The sequence below is a fragment of the Dermacentor variabilis genome, chromosome 2, assembly GCF_050947875.1.
Source record: "Dermacentor variabilis isolate Ectoservices chromosome 2, ASM5094787v1, whole genome shotgun sequence".
NCBI classification, from domain to species: domain Eukaryota; kingdom Metazoa; phylum Arthropoda; class Arachnida; order Ixodida; family Ixodidae; genus Dermacentor; species Dermacentor variabilis.
This window is the reverse complement of record NC_134569.1, coordinates 13406688-13423925: the sequence shown is the minus strand read 5'-3', so window position 1 is coordinate 13423925 and position 17238 is coordinate 13406688. Positions and strand designations below refer to the sequence as shown.

At 47.9% G+C, this 17238-nt stretch overlaps 1 protein-coding gene across 3 annotated transcripts in view; it reads right to left on the bottom strand.

Moving 5' to 3' along the window:
- The window catches only part of LOC142571373 (uncharacterized), a 55119-nt gene that overhangs the window by 22411 nt on the left and 15470 nt on the right, over window positions 1–17238 (bottom strand). For all 3 annotated transcript variants that reach the window (XR_012825865.1, XM_075679661.1, XM_075679662.1), the window contains one exon: window positions 11595–11838. Coding sequence is in view for 2 of the 3 variants with exons in the window: in XM_075679661.1 (XP_075535776.1) it covers window positions 11595–11838 (244 nt within the window). In the remaining variant the exon portion in view is untranslated. The remainder of the gene's footprint in view (window positions 1–11594; window positions 11839–17238) is intronic.

Genomic DNA, 17238 nt, shown 5'->3' with positions numbered 1-17238 from the left:
GGCCGACGTAGTCGCTCGCTTGAATAGAGAGGAGGCAGAGGATTTCGACAAAGTGAAATCGAGTCTGCTAAAAAAGTACAGGCTGTCAGCAGAGGCTTTCCGTCGGAAGTTTCGGGAAAATGAGAAAGGCAGAAGTGAGTCATATACGGAGTTTGCGTACAGGCTTATGTCAAACATGCAGGAGTGGCTCAAAGAAGAGAAAGCGTTTGGTGACCACGAGAAAGTTCTGCAGTGTTTCGGGCTAGAACAGTTTTATAGTCGGTTACCTGAGAACGTGCGGTACTGGGTCTTGGATAGGCCAGACGTTTGTACGGTGGCTAAAGCCGCTGAGCTAGCCGAGGAGTTTGTGACGCGTCGGGCTCGCGAAGCTAAGGACGGTCAAAAGGGTGAATTTGGCTCCAAGTTTGAGAGGCCAAAGTTCACACTCATGAGAGCCAAGGGGAACACACGTAGTGCGGATGCGAGTGAAAGCAGTGCGACCGAACCTAAGGAGACGGCGGCAGCCGAAGCCGAACGCAGAAAGCGGTTCGAGACGAGGCAAGCGCGCGTTTGTTATACGTGCCAGAAGCCGGGTCACTTTTCGGCGCAGTGTCCGGAAACAACACCAAAAGTTGTGTTTTTGTCATTATGCAGCACTGACGAGAACATGAAGCTTCTCGAGCCTTACATGCGAGACCTCCTCGTGAACGGGAAAGAGTGCCGAGTGCTTCGCGATTCCGCAGCTACAATGGATGTAGTTCACCCGTCTTACGTAGAACCCCATATGTTCACGGGCGAGTGCGCATGGATCAAGCAAGCCGTGGAAGCTCATAGCGTGTGTCTGCCGGTAGCAAAAGTGCTTATCGAAGGACCTTTCGGAGCGCTTGAGACGGAGGCCGCAGTGTCATCTATGCTGCCACCTCAGTACCCGTACCTATTTTCGAACAGGTCCGATCACCTCCTGCGCGAGAATGGGCTTTTGTTCGGTGAGGCTAGCGTTCAGGCCTTAACCAGGTCGAAGGTTCGGGAGCTCGCTGCAAAGGCGGTAGTTGCGGGGCCGACGTTATCGAACAATGAAAAAGGGTCAGAGGTGCAGCAAGCTGACGAACTGAATAAACTTGAGTCTGTAACGTTAAAGGCACCAGATACCGGAGAGGAAAATCCCGATGCGGGAAAGTTAGGAGAGCTATCTGCAGATTTGCTCATCGCGCCTACGTCAGACGGACTTGATAGGTTGCTAAAAGTCAGCCGGTCGGCTTTGATAGCCGAGCAAAAAAAAAAAGGATGGCAGCCTAGAAAACATACGCTGCAATGTCAAGGAAGGTATCGCCAGGAAAAATGCGCGTTTTGTGGAACGAGGTGGAGTACTGTACCGGAAGTATCTAGACCGCAGAGGAGTGGAGTTCGATCAGCTGATCATTCCTCAATGCTATCGTCAGGATCTGTTGCGCTTGTCGCACGGGGGTTCGTGGTCCGGACACCTAGGAGTTAGGAAAACTAAGGACCGTCTCTTGCAAGAGTACTATTGGCCAGGGTGTTTTCGGGACGCAGACCATTTCGTGAGGACATGTGACACTTGTCAGCGGGTGGGCAAACCAGGGGACAAATCAAGGGCGCCGTTGAAATTGGTACCTATCATTACGGAGCCTTTTAGACGGCTCGTTATTGATACAGTGGGACCTCTGCCGGTAACAGCCACGGGGTACAGACACATTTTGACTGTGATCTGCCCAGCGACAAAGTTCCCTGAAGCAGTGCCGCTTAAAGAACTCAGCTCAGTTGAGATAGTCAATGCACTACTGTCCATATTTGCGCGAGTTGGTTTTCCTGCGGAAATCCAATCAGATCAGGGCACAGTGTTTACTAGCGCTTTGACGACAACTTTTCTCGAAAGGTGTGGGGTAAAGCTGTTACACAGCTCAGTGTACCACCCACAGTCGAATTCCGTTGAGAAGCTCCACTCCGTCATGAAGCGCGTGTTGAGAGCATTGTGTTTTGAACATCAAACTGACTGGGAGCTGTGTCTGCCTGGGGTGATGTTTGCATTACGGACCGCGCCGCATGCGGCTACGGGGTTTTCGCCAGCTGAGCTGGTGTACGGTCGCTCGCTTCGGTCTCCGCTTCGCATGCTTCGAGAATCGTGGGAAGGCAGGGGCGACGACCCAGTCGTGGTGGAGTACGTGCTTAAGCTCCTCGAACGCTTAAGAAGGGCACAGGAGTTGTCAGGTGAAGCAATGGCAAAGGCCCAGCAGAGGGCCAAGGTTTATTATGATCGGACCGCCAGGGCCCGTCGTTTTGAGGTGGCCGATGAGGTCATGATATTGCGCACATCGCTAAACAACAAACTAGACGTGCAGTGGGAGGGCCCAGCACGGATTGTTCAAAAACTGTCAGACGTCAACTACGTGGTGAGTCTGCCAGGAAAGCGGAAAGCACAGCAAGTTTACCACTGTAATCTGCTCAAACCTTATAGACAAAGGGAAGCAGTGGTGTGCATGATGGTAAACGTTCCTGAAGAGCTTCCGGTCGAGCTTCCGGGACTAAGCTCAGTGACGAACAGGAAAGACAGCGATCAGGTCATTAGTGACTTAGTCAGTGGAGCATCGCTGTCGCCTGAGCAGAAAACCGAACTACACCAGCTCTTACAAGAGTTTCAAGGTCTGTTCTCTGAGAGGCCTGGTAGGACTTCTGTACTCACTCATGATATAGAACTTACCTCCCCTGAGCCAGTACGATCCAAGGCGTACCGGGTGTCACCCCGCCAGAACGATATTATGGAGGCTGAGGTAAAGAAAATGCTACAGCTCGGTGTTATTGAGGCAGGTGAGAGTGATTATACCTCCCCTTTGATTTTAGTTGAGGTACCGGGCAAGGAACCTCGTCCTTGCGTCGACTACCGCAGGCTTAATTCCATCACTAAGGATCAAATTTATCCGATCCCTAACATCGAGGAGCGCCTTGAGAAAGTTAGTAGCGCTCAGTTTATTTCCACCCTAGATCTTGTCAGGGGTTATTGGCAGGTTCCACTTACAGAAGAGGCTAGTAGGTATGCGGCGTTCATTTCACCAATGGGAACATTCCGTCCTAAAGTGTTGAGTTTTGGTTTGAAGAACGCGCCATACTGCTTTTCAAGCCTCATGGATAAAGTGTTGCGGGGACAGCAAGAATTCGCTTTACCGTATCTAGACGACGTAGCGATATTCTCCGCATCCTGGTCTGAGCATATGGCACACTTGCGGGCAGTGCTAACCCGCCTGCGCGAAGCGGGCTTGACAGTCAAGGCTCCTAAGTGCCAGTTAGCACAGGCCGAGGTTGTCTACCTCGGTCACGTGATTGGTCGGGGTCGTCGCCGCCCCTCTGAAATAAAGGTGGCCGCTGTGCGAGACTTCCCGCAACCGCGCACGAAGACCGATATTCGGTCGTTCTTAGGTGTCGCCGGCTACTATCAGAGGTACATCCCCAGGTACTCTGATATCGCGGCTCCCCTGACGGATGCTCTAAGAAAGACAGAGCCCCAAACAGTCGTCTGGGACGAGACAAAGGAAAGAGCTTTTAGCGCCCTAAAGAGTGCCCTAACAAGCCATCCTGTGCTACGATCGCCAGACTATACAAAAGGGTTCGTTGTTCAGTGCGATGCTAGTGAGCGAGGCATGGGCGTTGTACTGTGCCAACGGGAAAATGGAGAAGTAGAACACCCCGTCCTGTATGCTAGTCGTAAGCTGTCCAGTCGTGAGCAGGCGTATAGCGCCACCGAGAAAGAGTGTGCGTGTCTCGTGTGGGCCGTTCAGAAATTGTCATGCTATCTAGCCGGCTCAAGGTTTATCATTGAGACGGATCACTGCCCTCTCCAATGGCTGCAGACCATCTCTCCCAAAAATGGCCGCCTCCTGCGCTGGAGCCTCGCTTTGCAACAATATTCCTTTGAGTTGCGTTACAAAAAGGGGAGTCTCAACGGTAACGCCGATGGCTTAAGTCGAAGCCCCTAACGTAGGAATCAGCCTCAAAATTGTTTGTTACTGATGTTTTTCTTCCTGAGGCAGGATTTTTAACATATTGCTTTTGTGTAGTGTTTCAAAGTGATGACATGCTTTCTAGTGCAATTTTCCAATTTGTGGACGCGTTCTGAGTGCTGCTAGACTACTGTAAGGAACTAGGCAGTGGTATAGAAGGGGAAAGAGCCTGGCAGGGCTTAGTGAGGGTTGTGCCGTGCTTGCTGACTGAGCGGTTGAGTTTCAGCGTAGTTCTAACGCTTGCCGGGAACGAGAACAAAAATGTGAACTCTCCCGAAGTCACTTTGCAGTGTCCTGTGCGAACCTGAACGAGAGAACGAGGCCTTCTCTGTGCGCTGCGCTCAAGAAACGTCGAGGGACGCCCGACTTCGGTTATGAGCATCATCGAGCGACATCCCTCCGGACAGCGGATGCAGTCCCCTGACCATCGGGATCTCCTTCCCCCGGCGGGGCGGTCTGTTACGTTTCGCCTACGACGCGCGGTTTAGCCGGCGCGGATGCAACGGACGCCGGGGCTTCGTTCAAAGCGGCAGACATTTTGGCCCGTTCGGCGCCGCCGCTACGCCTCCCCGCCAAGCGCGTCCAGGCCTGTTCTAATGCCACGTGTCTTCATGTGCGTGTGTGTGTGTATGTGCATGTTGGTGCCCACGCTTGTCGAAGCGCGGCAGCCGGGGAGAGGAGCTCCCCCCAACTGTGAAGCGAGGGGGTCTGACCGGCGCCGACACGACGTATGAGCCACCTTCTCTTCCCATTGTGCCCCAGCGGCGCCGGCACGACGGCTGCGCCACCTTATCCCATTGTGCCCGAGCGGCACAGTCACGTGCTCGTCTATAGAGGGGTTCCTTCTTGCCCTCAACTGCGAGAGTATAAAAGCAGCTGCCCCCGGACGCCAAGAGAAGCTCCGATTTCTTCTGTTGAGTAACGTGCAGTCCCGTCTCTCTACTTCGGTCGTCCTGACCGCCAACTCTTTGCGATGTTAGAATAAACAAGTTGTTTTGTTGTTACCAGTCGACTCATGCTTTGCCGGGACCTTCGGATGCTTCCAGTTGTACCCCAGGCCGCCAGGCCAACGCTACCCTTGGGGCTTGCGACCCAGGTGCAACAACGGGCGTCAGCGCCGAGTTCCCAACAACTCGTGCCAGCGGTGCGATTACAACACTACGATGACTTAGCGAGAAGCTTTTACGCCGCTATTTCGCACCGAAATAGTCCATGTTGTGCAACTTAAGCCGTTCTACCAGCGCTAACGAACTTTGGGACTTTGCATAGCTAAGCGCTGGACCTTCTTTTCGTGGACTTTGTTACTTTGAACTTTGTCTCTTTGTTGTTTTGTTACTTTTGTTTAACCCATTAAAGACCAGCGTGACCATATGGTCACGTTAGTCTGCACAGTGGATTTCAATTAATTAAGATTAACAAAACGACACCAAAATCGCTTTTGACATGTCGTTAGACAGATGAGAGTTCCCTTTATGAATATCAAGTGACGGCAGGTGTCAGTCGTTTTGTGGGAGCCCCTTGCAAGGGCGGGAATAAGTGTTGCTGTGCGAGTAGCGTCGCCATGCATCACTCCAAGGGGTAATGTTTTTTTTTCACTACTTGTTTGAGCAATAGTCGTATATACTTACCCCCATATTGTTCTTTGAATATGTGACCTTCGATGAGCATTTCTGAAAGATTAATGTTTGATTTATCCATGAACGAGCATGTTATCTTGCACGTTGCCATATGGTCACGCTGGGCCTTTAGGCTACCTAACTTCTTATTTTTTTTAAAACTACATTCTCATCTCTTGCACGGCTGCTGGCACGTTCCCGCAGTAGTTATTTCTTATTTTATTGTCTGAATAGATTAATTCTGGAATAAATAGCGAAGATACTCGAAGAAGACGATGACAACGTGTCAGTGATTTATATCGACCCGCGAGAGGCTAGCACCTATTTGGATGAAGAGTCGGTCGATGAAGACTCAGGCGGGCTCATTGACGATCTAATCGGGCGGCAGCTATGAGCCGGAGCTGAAAGTGTTTTCTCTGACGGTCGCCGCATTGGTGGATCCGACCCGGACGATGACGACCCCGGCGCGATAGGTGACGGAACATGAGAGGTTTTTTCTGCTGTAGTTGATACGGCCATTCCTGCGAAATTATCCACTGCTTCTAAGTGGACGAACGGTGATCTGCAGAAAAGCCTTGGCATATTTCCCTACCCAAACTTTGCTGCTTACAGGGACTTTTCACCTGTTGAGTTGTTCGACATCTTTTTGGACGAAGCCGTCGTGGAACCGCTAGTCGAACAAACAAGAAAGTATGCGTTATATTTCAATATTCTCGATCCGGAGGTTACCAAAGAAGATTGACGTTTTCTTGGAGTGCTCGTTCTATCCGGCTAAAACCGCTTGCCAGGGAAAAAGTGCCATTGGGACAGCGGCTTGGATATGCGCAACACGATGGCCTACAATGCTATGCGAAGAAATCGCTTCGTACAGATAATGCGATTCTTACACTGCGAAATGCAAGCCTAACGCTTAGTGACAAGTTGCGTCCATTGATGACACTATTGAATGCAAGATTTCTGGAGCACTCTCAACCTGAGCGTCACCTGAGCTATGACGAAAGTATGATTGAGTATTATGGTCGTCATGGCTGTAAACAGTTTATACGCGGAAAGCCTATCCGCTTCGGGTATAAAGTATGCTGCCTAAATGGCAAGTACGGATACCTTTTAAATTTCAAAGTGCATCAAGGCAAGCAGGCGATGCCGGAACATTTGAAAGATATGAAAAGGACTTCGGAAAAGCAGCGGCGCCACTTATTCATATGGTGGATGAACTCGCAGCAGAGACGCACGACCTGCCTTTCTTTTTCTATTTTGATAATTTATTCACAGGTATGCCGCTACTCAGGCATCTCAAGGTACAGGGCTACGAAGGCACGGGCACAGTGAAGCAGAACCGTGTTCCCAAAGAGTGCCCTATCGCTCGACCACAATTCGTCAAGCGCCAACATCGCGGGCACGAAGAGCCCGTGCTGAGCGACAATGGGATAATTGTTGCCCGCTGGATGGACAATTCTGTAGTAACGATCGTAAGCACCATTCACGTCGTAAAGCCAATGTCATCTGCAGACAGGTACTCTCGCGTTCAGAAGAAGCAAATCAAGGTGGCCCGCAAAAAATACTGTTCCTCAGTACAAGTTTTATAGGAGGTACGGACCAGATGGAAGCAAATGTAGGCCCCTATAGGATTGCAATCCGTGGCAAAAAGTGTTGGTGACCGATTTTTACTTGACTTTGTAATGTAGCTATCAGCAATGCTTGGGGGCTAATTCGTAGCACAGGGTTCAACGTCACGCAGGTGGAATTCCGCAGGCAAATTGCACAAAGCTACCTGATGTGATGGGACAATAAGCCTAGAGGACATGGTAAACGCAGAATCCCAAAACTGATGATGTCCTGAATGGTACACGGTGTGACCAAGTGGCCCACTTTGTTGCACCAATACCTAATGGCAAGAGGTGGAGGTGTGCATGAGATAATTGCAACAGCGCAGTGCACACACAATGCACAAAGTATGACGACGGCATGTGTATTCCATGATTTAAACCATATCACACTAAAGAAGTGCTCGACTATTCGCTATGTATGTTTTTTGTGATGTTTCATGGCTTGAAATAAATGTTTTTCACTTCGCGTATTTTGCTGTAGCGTAAGGGTCCAGTGTGACCATATGGTCACGGGCTATATTTCAAAAACTAATTAGGCATGAGTAATAATTTTTGCATGTGAATTATTAGTACAAAGGTAAGTTAATATATAAGATTTATTTCAAGATAGCAAGAAAAAAAAAAGAAACCGGTCCCTAATGGGTTAATAAGTATCATGTTGTGTTTCGCTCTCTTTTATGTTTGTAGCATCGGGACGAGGCTTTTTAAGAGGGATGTGTTGACACGTGTGTTTGTTTATCTTTTTCGGGTGACCACGTTTCACCGCCTAACAAATGTTAACGCGCAGCGCAGGACGCGCCTGCATGTATCGAAAGTTTCTCGAAATTTATCGATGATTCTATCCGCTGTCTGTTTCACCGAACCTTGCGTAATCTGATTTCATCGCGCGACGCGAATGGTGTACAACTTTCTGGAAGACACGCGGGCACCAGCGATTACTCTGGAACCTTCGATGACTGAAGTATTCGCAACTTTCATGGCCTATAGGGGGCGCCACCTTAAATCCAACATGGCTGTCCGAGAGATTAAGAACTAGAGCAGTCGGTGCAGTTCTGCGGTAGTCTTGCTCAGTAAGATGTTGTTTCGCGTCGTCTGGTTGAAATGTCTCTTCAATTTACACGCCCGCTGTCGTTAGCCTACGTAATGGCTCACATTGGGCGAGCAGAACGCAGGATTCGAAGCCTGCTAGAAGGCGAGGAAGTCCTAAACGTTGGTCATCTTGTGTGCTGCGGCATAAAAGCGTGCACGTCGACGTCCGTGACTGTTGAAGGCCTTTGCATACAAACTTCGCGGCTTCGAAGCAAACCACACGAGCTGTCGTTTCAGTTTTACCGCGACGGTGTTATTAAAAGAAGCGACAGTGCTTTCTATTTGCCATTCTATTAATTTAACCTTTTCGAACGGGTACCATGAGCTTTTATGCTGTGTGGTGCTCTCGGCAAGTTGTTACTTAGACCGCTTGAATAAGCCGCCGTGTCGAGAAAGAAAACCTTCCTGGTGTTGTGCGACCGAAGTCCTTTATATCGACGGCGTGAAAAGCAGCGTTTTGTGACCGAAAATTTATTGTCTAGTTATCCCTGCCTGTGTTCACAATGCTGGATGTTGAACACGAGAAGTAAACAAAAAACCATACCTGACCGCTTTTGCGAACTAATACGATAACCGTTCACCTTTGTAATTTACTTATTGCGCTTTATGCATGCTGTGCAAGCTACAGTCTTGCGGTGGTTTTACCGCCTGCGTGAGTCCTACCGCGTCTTGCCTATAGACAGATCAAGCGATACATAGCCGATATTTACCTGTCTGCGGCAATGCTCGCTCCATTCTTCCAGTTATCTATATAAAATAATATACACGCAGATCAGCTGAGGGTTCGCTACGCGAACACTGCACAGTAGTTTAACGTTTGTTGGACTAGGATTTGTTACCTTACGAGTGCAGTCATGCGCGCCTGTGCACACGTTGCAGCCGCGCATCGAAGTGGTAGACGAGGTACGAATTCCAGGTCCCTCTACGCCTGCGTCACTTTGCTTCGATGCACAAATGAGAAACTCATCTCTGTTCGAAAATGGTGGAGTGTCAAGCCGGCGTTGCAGAGCACGAATGCATCAACGAGAACAAGAAATTTTGAAGCAGGTACAAGTCTTCACGGAGAATGTTTGCGCTCGAACGTAGCCGCAAAGGCATGAGTGGCATGAACGCAAGCATCAATCATCCTACAACACATTTGAGTTAAAATTGCATTCACGCATTGCATTCAAATTAAATTTCCCTCCACGTAATATAGTGTTATGCCTGAGTCTTCATGGAGGTGCGCCTATTCGCGATTTCAAGTGCTCGGAATCTTAGAACGACAGAAAACTGAGCTAGTTGGTAAGGATTCATTATGCAAAATAGAAGTGAGGCGTGCAGACAGGACACAAGAGTAGAGAAGTGGACAACACGAACGCCGACTATCAACTGAAGGGAGCACTAAGGCGAAAAAATAAAGAAGACACAAAACTCATCTGCGCATGCTCAGGAATGTACAGGCATAAGAATGAAGATACGCGTCTTATGGTGGAGGCATGGCATATCTATAACGTTGGAAGTGCGTGCGTGAGTCAGCCTTCGATTACTTTACATAAGGAAGAGATTAAGTGCCTTAACAGTTATATCTCACGTAGACCGGCACGTGTACCCGATTGACACGTGGTGTTACCATTCCTGAGCATGCGCAGATGAGTTTTGTGTCTTCTTTCTTTTTTCGCCTCAGTGCTCCCTTCAGTTGACAGTCAGCGTTCGTGTTGTCCACTTCTCTACTCTTGTGTCCTGTCTGCACGCCTCACTTCTATTTTGCATAGTGCTCGGAATCGTCGTGCACTCATCTGTCGTATTCCAAAAAAGTCCTCCGGCATGAAGTGCGCACTGGAAACCTTCATCGCTTCTGTGACAGCTTTGCCGATTCGCAGCTTAATAATTAATTTCTTCCGCATCGACGCAGCCGGTGGGAATGAGTCAAGGCTAACATCACCTACCGCTCAGCACCCATTGTGGCACGGAGCAAATGCGGTTGCTTCTATGTTTGCTCATTCTGAGCATGTTAAGTGTCCTTCAGGATCCGACGGAAGCTTTGAACGCGTTAAAACATCAACCAAAAGTGAAGGAAAAGCATAGACAACACCAATACGCTATGCACACGGGCGGCAGCCAGAGGCGAGTATAATCTTTCGATTGTTTCTGGCCGCCGCCGCACGGCGACGCCACCGTACGTGAAAGTTGCGAATAAAAGCCTACGCGCTTGGCACGCTGATCAGATTTTCGACGATCACCGACTTTGTTCGCCGCTGTCACCGTTCTTTGAGTGTAGCCTGTTTTTGAGGGTACAAATTCGCCCAATAAAGATTTAGGTTCGCCATTCAGTTTTGCTACTGTGTTCGTCACAATCACTACCCCGTGACAATATTCAATCTCTTTCAGACGCATTTTTGGCCGCACACGGTATTTCAACAATTCAGCATTGCCACACGTCATAGCACTATGGAATAATCTTCCTGATGATATTGCGTCGATAAGTGATCCTGTTGAATGTCCCAAACAATTGTAACTTCATATGTCGTTTTAATTTTGGTTAACGATGCGTATAATTCCGCTTTGTTCTGCGCTTGTGTATACATTGTTCTTTTTTCTTTGAGTGTAGAATTTTTCTTAGCGTGTTTTTTTTTTCTTTTGCACTTTGAGTATTTTTACGTGGTGTTCGCTCCTTTCAAAGGGAGGAGGGGGGGAGACCCTCATTGTTATTTTCTTACTCCCCTATTGAATGCTCCTTTGTCGCCTGTAGGGTAATATGAATAAATACGATAAATATCACCCTTATTGTAGGCAGTATGGCCATTTTAGTGATTTTATCGCTAGATTTAACGACTTTCGTGTCTATTTAGCAACAAATTTTTGTGTTAAGCGACCTGCGAAATTTTTTAGCGACCTGACAAAACAATTTGCGGCATTTAACCGACTTGAACCATTCCGTGCCGTACCGATAGCCGTAATTTTTTCGGTTCACGTTCGGTTCGGCTTCTGGCACCTTCTAAGAATATCGGTTCTGGTTCTGGTACGGTTTTCAGTTCGGTTTAGGGTCCGGTTTAACAGCTTGGTTAAACCACAGCGTTAAACCTTGCTTTTGCAGTTTTGATCAAATACTGTCAAAAATATTTGGCAGTTTCGGGCAAAACTGCCAAATTTTTTAACAACAAATTAACCCTTCGTGGCTGTTTCTTTTCTCGCGACGCGAGCCGCTGCGGGCTTTGTCACGGCGTCACGCGTGACCGTCGATGTCATTGGTTCATCAGTGCCCACCCTGCAGTCAACAATCGACGTCGCGTTTCCGTGACAACGACGCTGACCTGAGTGCGTAGTCTGGTCGGCCCCGTCTCGAACTCCAGTTGGACGGGAAGGCCGTCGGCACGGGTTTCACGGTTCGGAGCCGCGGAGGCTTGGGCGGCGCAAGTGCTGTCCTAGCGGCCTGCACAGCAGCGTTCCTGGCTGAGCCGGGAGACGTTTGCTCGGGAGGCTCTGGCTCCAGGTCGCCAGAGAGGCGAACGTAAAAGCCGGTCACGTCCGCATCCTGTTCTTGAACAGCCATGACACCTACGACGGGGCAAATACAGAGATAGCCGAGGCTTTGACTGGTGGTTACCACCATTTTCTCTCCCAGAATAGCAGACATATCTGGGGGAGGGGGGGGGGGGGTATTCTGTAAGAGTTTACTTAGTGGACTGTCCATTTCGGCCGCTGCTGATTGGCTAGGGCCGCTCGTCTCCTCCTCACTCGTACAGCTGCATCCAATCAGCAGCGGCCGAAATGGGCAGTCCACTAGGTGGACTCTTACAGGATACCCCCCCCCCCCCCACCCCGGTTAACCTCCACGCATTTCCTCTTAGGACGCTTTTTTAAGTTCAAGGACTCTAGAACTACTGTGGTTCGAACAATAGAGTCGAACGGGATGCAATGTGTGTGTGCGCGCAAGGCCTTACTGCCATGCTCGTGAGCAATTTCTCTAAATAAAGGGGCCCAGCTGAACCACTTTTTATCGAAGTGGAGAAATGCATTCGAAGTTAAATTAGGATATTTCAGATATAGTTTGCCGCAAAAACTACTTCAATACGTTCAGCAATAGCGGAGTTATTGGGAATCAAACCAAGCATGCCCACAGCGCTCCGCTTACCGAACGTCACCGTGGCACGCACTTCAAATTTTATTTTGGATGTTCACGCAGACGCCACTATTTCCGATTTTGGCGCCTACGACGCACCAAACGTGCCAAACCAACACCACTTAGACAAGAGAAGGCCTGAGCGCTCGGCGAGTGACGTCACGGAGAGGAGGCCGGCGGCGTGCTCGGGGGGTTGAACGAAGGGGTATCGCGCACTTGCGTGCAACGTTAACCACAGCGCAGTTGTAGTTCTTTTTTTGTTTTAGGCATAGTTGAACAGATGGCCCGCAGAGCACAGAGGGTCTTCCAAGATTATTTTATTTATGCGAAAGTATTTACGCGCTGCTTTATTAAAAAGCCCGTCCATAAAAATGAAATGGTTCAACCTTAGGACTGAGAACGAATTTCGGGTACACCATGACAGCAGTGGCGTAGCCAGAAATTTCGTTCGGGTTCGGGCTGATGTTGCAGCTCGGCCTCCTCCTTAAGGGGAAGCTTTAGCTCGGTTCTTCCTATCTAAACAGATGTAGAAGGAGAATTCGTTTTTGTTGGCAACCACTGCACCAAATTTGACGAAGTTTGTTGCATTTAAAAAAAGAAACAAATTCCAGGGACTGTTTGTTTTGAATTTTGCATTTAGGTTGTCAATTCTTTATTAAAATATTTCAAAAATCGCCAATTTTCAGTAAACGATACTATCAAGTTTAAAACATTGTGACTCAACAATGAAAAATGATATCAAAATTCTGCGAATTGCATCTAATAGTACATCTAAAGCGGAAAAAATTGATATGTTACACATGAATCTCAAAAAAATTAGTATTATGGAAATACAGCCTTTGCAGAACCCTTGCTCATAACGTAACCAATTCACGTAAGACACAATTTGACAAACCAAATTTGTGCGCGCTGACTGTTATAGTAGATGGCGTTTACAGAAGCGCGATATGTGTTCTTGATGCAGAGCTCTCAGTTTGTAAACGCCGTGGTTCTATTTTTTCGAACTTTAGAATTTTTCAAAATAATTCAGGCCTTAAATCAAAATTGAGCTTTCAACAAACACTAGTATTCAAATTTCTCTGTCAAATGCAACAAATTTTATTAAAAGCGATCCAGAGGTTATCTCAGAATAACGTTTCTGCGTTTTACATTTATTTGAATAGGCCGCGTCGAAGTTGGGCCCGAGCTAAAGCTTCCTCTTAAACAATTTGTCGAGGGATCAAATGCATGAATAATAACTGCATTGCCTTTGCCAAAGATGCTGCAACCTTATTGTCGAACGCTACACACTGTCAAAACAAGTAAGATATGTATTTTTTTTTTCATAAAGGAATATACCCATATGTGCCAAAAATTGTGCCCAAAATAACTGACATCAATGCTTCCATGTTTTTTGTCTATTTAATAACTAAAGAAAATATCACACGAACTTTAGAACTACATCAGCTCGAAACCAGCTAAGCAGTGCATGCCGCTGATACGAAAAATGTAAAGCCCATGAAATGAACAAGTTGAGGACAAATATGTTAATGAAACTGTCATTGAATAACATTGTTTACATTTTTGTACACATGCAACGGCCAGTGAAAAATTTCAATGACGCTGTCATTTGTTCCAGTGTATTACGCAAGAGCAGCTGTCACCAGTCGTGTATCGTGAGTACCGCGAGGTTGCGTTTCACCGAAATTATAGTCGCAACAGAGAGCACGCATAAAAAGCAGGCGTTTTGCATAATATACGAGGGTGAGTCATATGAAAGTGAGCCAATGCGAATATATGACAAACGGGGTACTTTATTTAAAAGTAGTCCCCATGAGCATTTAAACATTTGTCCCACTGAGTAACGAGTCGCGCGATTCCCGTCTCACAAAACTCCTCGGGTTGCTGCTTTAAAAAGTCTCCAACTGACTCTTTCACGTCATCGTGCGGCAGGAATATGGTTCCCTTAAGCTGTTTCTTCAGGTGCCCCAAAATGTGGAAGTCTGAGGTGTATGGCGGATGTTTCAGTGTTTCCCACTTAAACTTTGCCAGTTTTGTATTAACCACATCAACGACACGGGGAAGGGCATTGTCGTGGAACAAGATGACCCCATTCGTCAATTTTCCACGTCGTTTGTTCTTGATTGCGACATTCAGCCGATCTTGCGTTTCACAATAACAGAAACAATTGATAGTCTTTCAAGATTTAGCAAATTCTATCAGTAATGGCCCCTGACGATCGAAAAAAAAAAGTCAACAACACCTTTCCATTACTTAACTTGCCCGGAATGCTGCTTTCATCAACACCTTTCCGGCGGAAATGACGGCCTTTGCTTTCTTGGGGGTGGGGAATTCGAATGTTTCCACTGCAAGCATTGCCGTCGTACTTCAGGCTCGTAGAAGTGGCACCATGGTTCGTCTCCGATCACATTTGAAGACAAGAAATCGTGATACCGACAAGAAATCGTGATACCGGATCGGATGAGTCAAGGCCGCGCCAGACTTCTCCGTCTTCTAGCGGTGGTTCAAAGTCTTGGGCATCCACTGCGCACACGAGAGCCAATGAGCAAGATGTTGATAAATTGTGGCGTGAACCGAACCGTGACTGATGTTCACATGCTCTGCCAGTTCACCAATTCTTGTCCTCCGTTATTGTCTCATCAGCTCATCAACCTTTACAATTTTGTTGGGGGTGATTGCACAGTGGCTTTAACCCGGTCTTGGATCGCCTTTGCAACTTTCACGTCCTTCTTTGAACTGTTTGCTCCAACGCTTCACAGTGGCCAATGAAATGCAATATTCAACGTACACGGCAGCCATACGGCGACTAATTTCTTTTTAGGAAACGCCTTCAGCTGTCAAAAACTTCACCGCACAACGCTGCTCAACTTCTGGGGCGTGCATTACGTGACACAATCATGTTAAACCCAGTGTATGAGAGCATTAAAGAACATTTATCCTCACACCTGGGTGTCACTTTTGTAAATGAGAGATGCCTGTGTGCTACGCGCATGCCTCGCATATAATGAACCGAACCATTATTGCGCGGGGTGGGTAGGCTCACTTTCATTTTACTCGCCCTCGTACATTATAAATGTACATTAGAAAACTCTGCCAGTCAGTAATTGCCCCCCCCCCGTGGTAAGTTTTCATTCCATTCAATTTGTTTATAGTGCTATTAATAGCATTGGGTATACGAATTGCATACATTGACATGACTTGCAGGAAAGTGTCTGTGCTGCCTTTAGTCTTTATCCACAATATTTGGAATTGTTATTAACAGAGACTGTTAACCATGTTTGATACCACTTTCACAGTTGTATTTGTGTCCCGACCCTGCTACAGCCTTATATATAAGGCTAGCAGTATGTATTAGATAAATAAATAAAATAAATAAATAAATAAATGCGAAGATACAATGGAATATGCAAATGCGAAGATACAGCTTGATAAAGGGCAAAAAAGTGTCACTGGAAGCAAAGTTCACTGCACGTATACACAAAACTTCGCAACAAGATATTTAAATATACGTATAAGTCGCCAATAAATCTACGTATCTAAGAAAAAGTCACTGTATAAGATGCGCCAAACAAGGCAAATAAATATGTTGCTCAATCACAGATTCACAGAATCCTAGATCCCGCACCCATTCCATCCACTCCCCCCGATCTATCGCGTGCGACGGAAGGCGGCGCGTTTCCTTCCCGCTTCTCTCCTTTGCGCACACAAGACTGAGTCACCATTGTCGACAGTCGCACATACAGCACGCGGCGCGCGGTCGCGATGTTATCGCCCTTGGACTTGATACAGAACATGAGGGCGACGACAGGAATGCGCCTGGAGTGCCCATGTGATTGCTATGGCAATAATATAGTAAGAGTGTCTGGCAACTGAAGTGTCCCGTGGCCCATTACTTTTCGCAAAAGAAGTAAAATAAGCGAACTTTGACCATGCGACAATTCGCTGCGCCGTGACATGCCTTTTTTTTTCCTTTTGTGCGCGGGGGCACCGAAATAAAAAAAAACGCAAAGCAAAGTATCTTGGCCACAATCAAATGCCTACTTTGGGCACCTAATGTGGCTACCGAAGGAGGAATGAAGAGGAATGAACGTTTGTTGTGAGAAACAGCGAGAAAGTGTACTTTCTTCGCCCTGTAGGTGGGCGGCTCTCTTAAACCCGTTGGCTAGTGCCGCAGCCCGTGCCCGGTCCACCAGACTTCGCTGATCTTCCAGGCTCGGTGCCTTTAACATTGCCTCCCACGTTTCTTCGATCGCTTGCAGCGGTTCTGAGGCATCATCCTGACTGTTTTTCTCGCGGTGTGGGCACACCAACACCATGTGTCGGAAGGTGTCTGGTACACAACAATGTCGGCATAGGTATTATAATTTGGTGGGATGTATCCGGTGCATGATAATTCCATGGACATATCGAAGAAAACGTGAGGCGCTTGGTCCACCGAAAACCTTACACATACTGCTCGGTATCCTGCACCGGCAAGACAAGACTTTCCGGAGAGGTTGCGCTCCAGCGAACACGGTGCAATCCGTCGAGTCCCCAAAGTGATGGCGGCGAGCGACCATTGTTTCTTTTTCTCGTCTGCTAGCCAGAAAGCGTCTGAAACTCTGCCAGGCGAAAATCCACTCGGCCAGAGAAAACCGAACGCTCACCAAAGTGCGCCGTGTGGTGGTCGGGGCAACACGAGAAAAACGCATGCGCTCTGGTTGGCTCTGGCAGCCCGTTGTTTGGATCGCACCGCTGGTACGATCTGTTGGGAACTCGGCGCTGACGCCCGTGGTTGTACCTGGGTCGCAAGCCCCAAGGGTAGCGTTGGCCTGGCGGCCTGGGGTACAACTGGA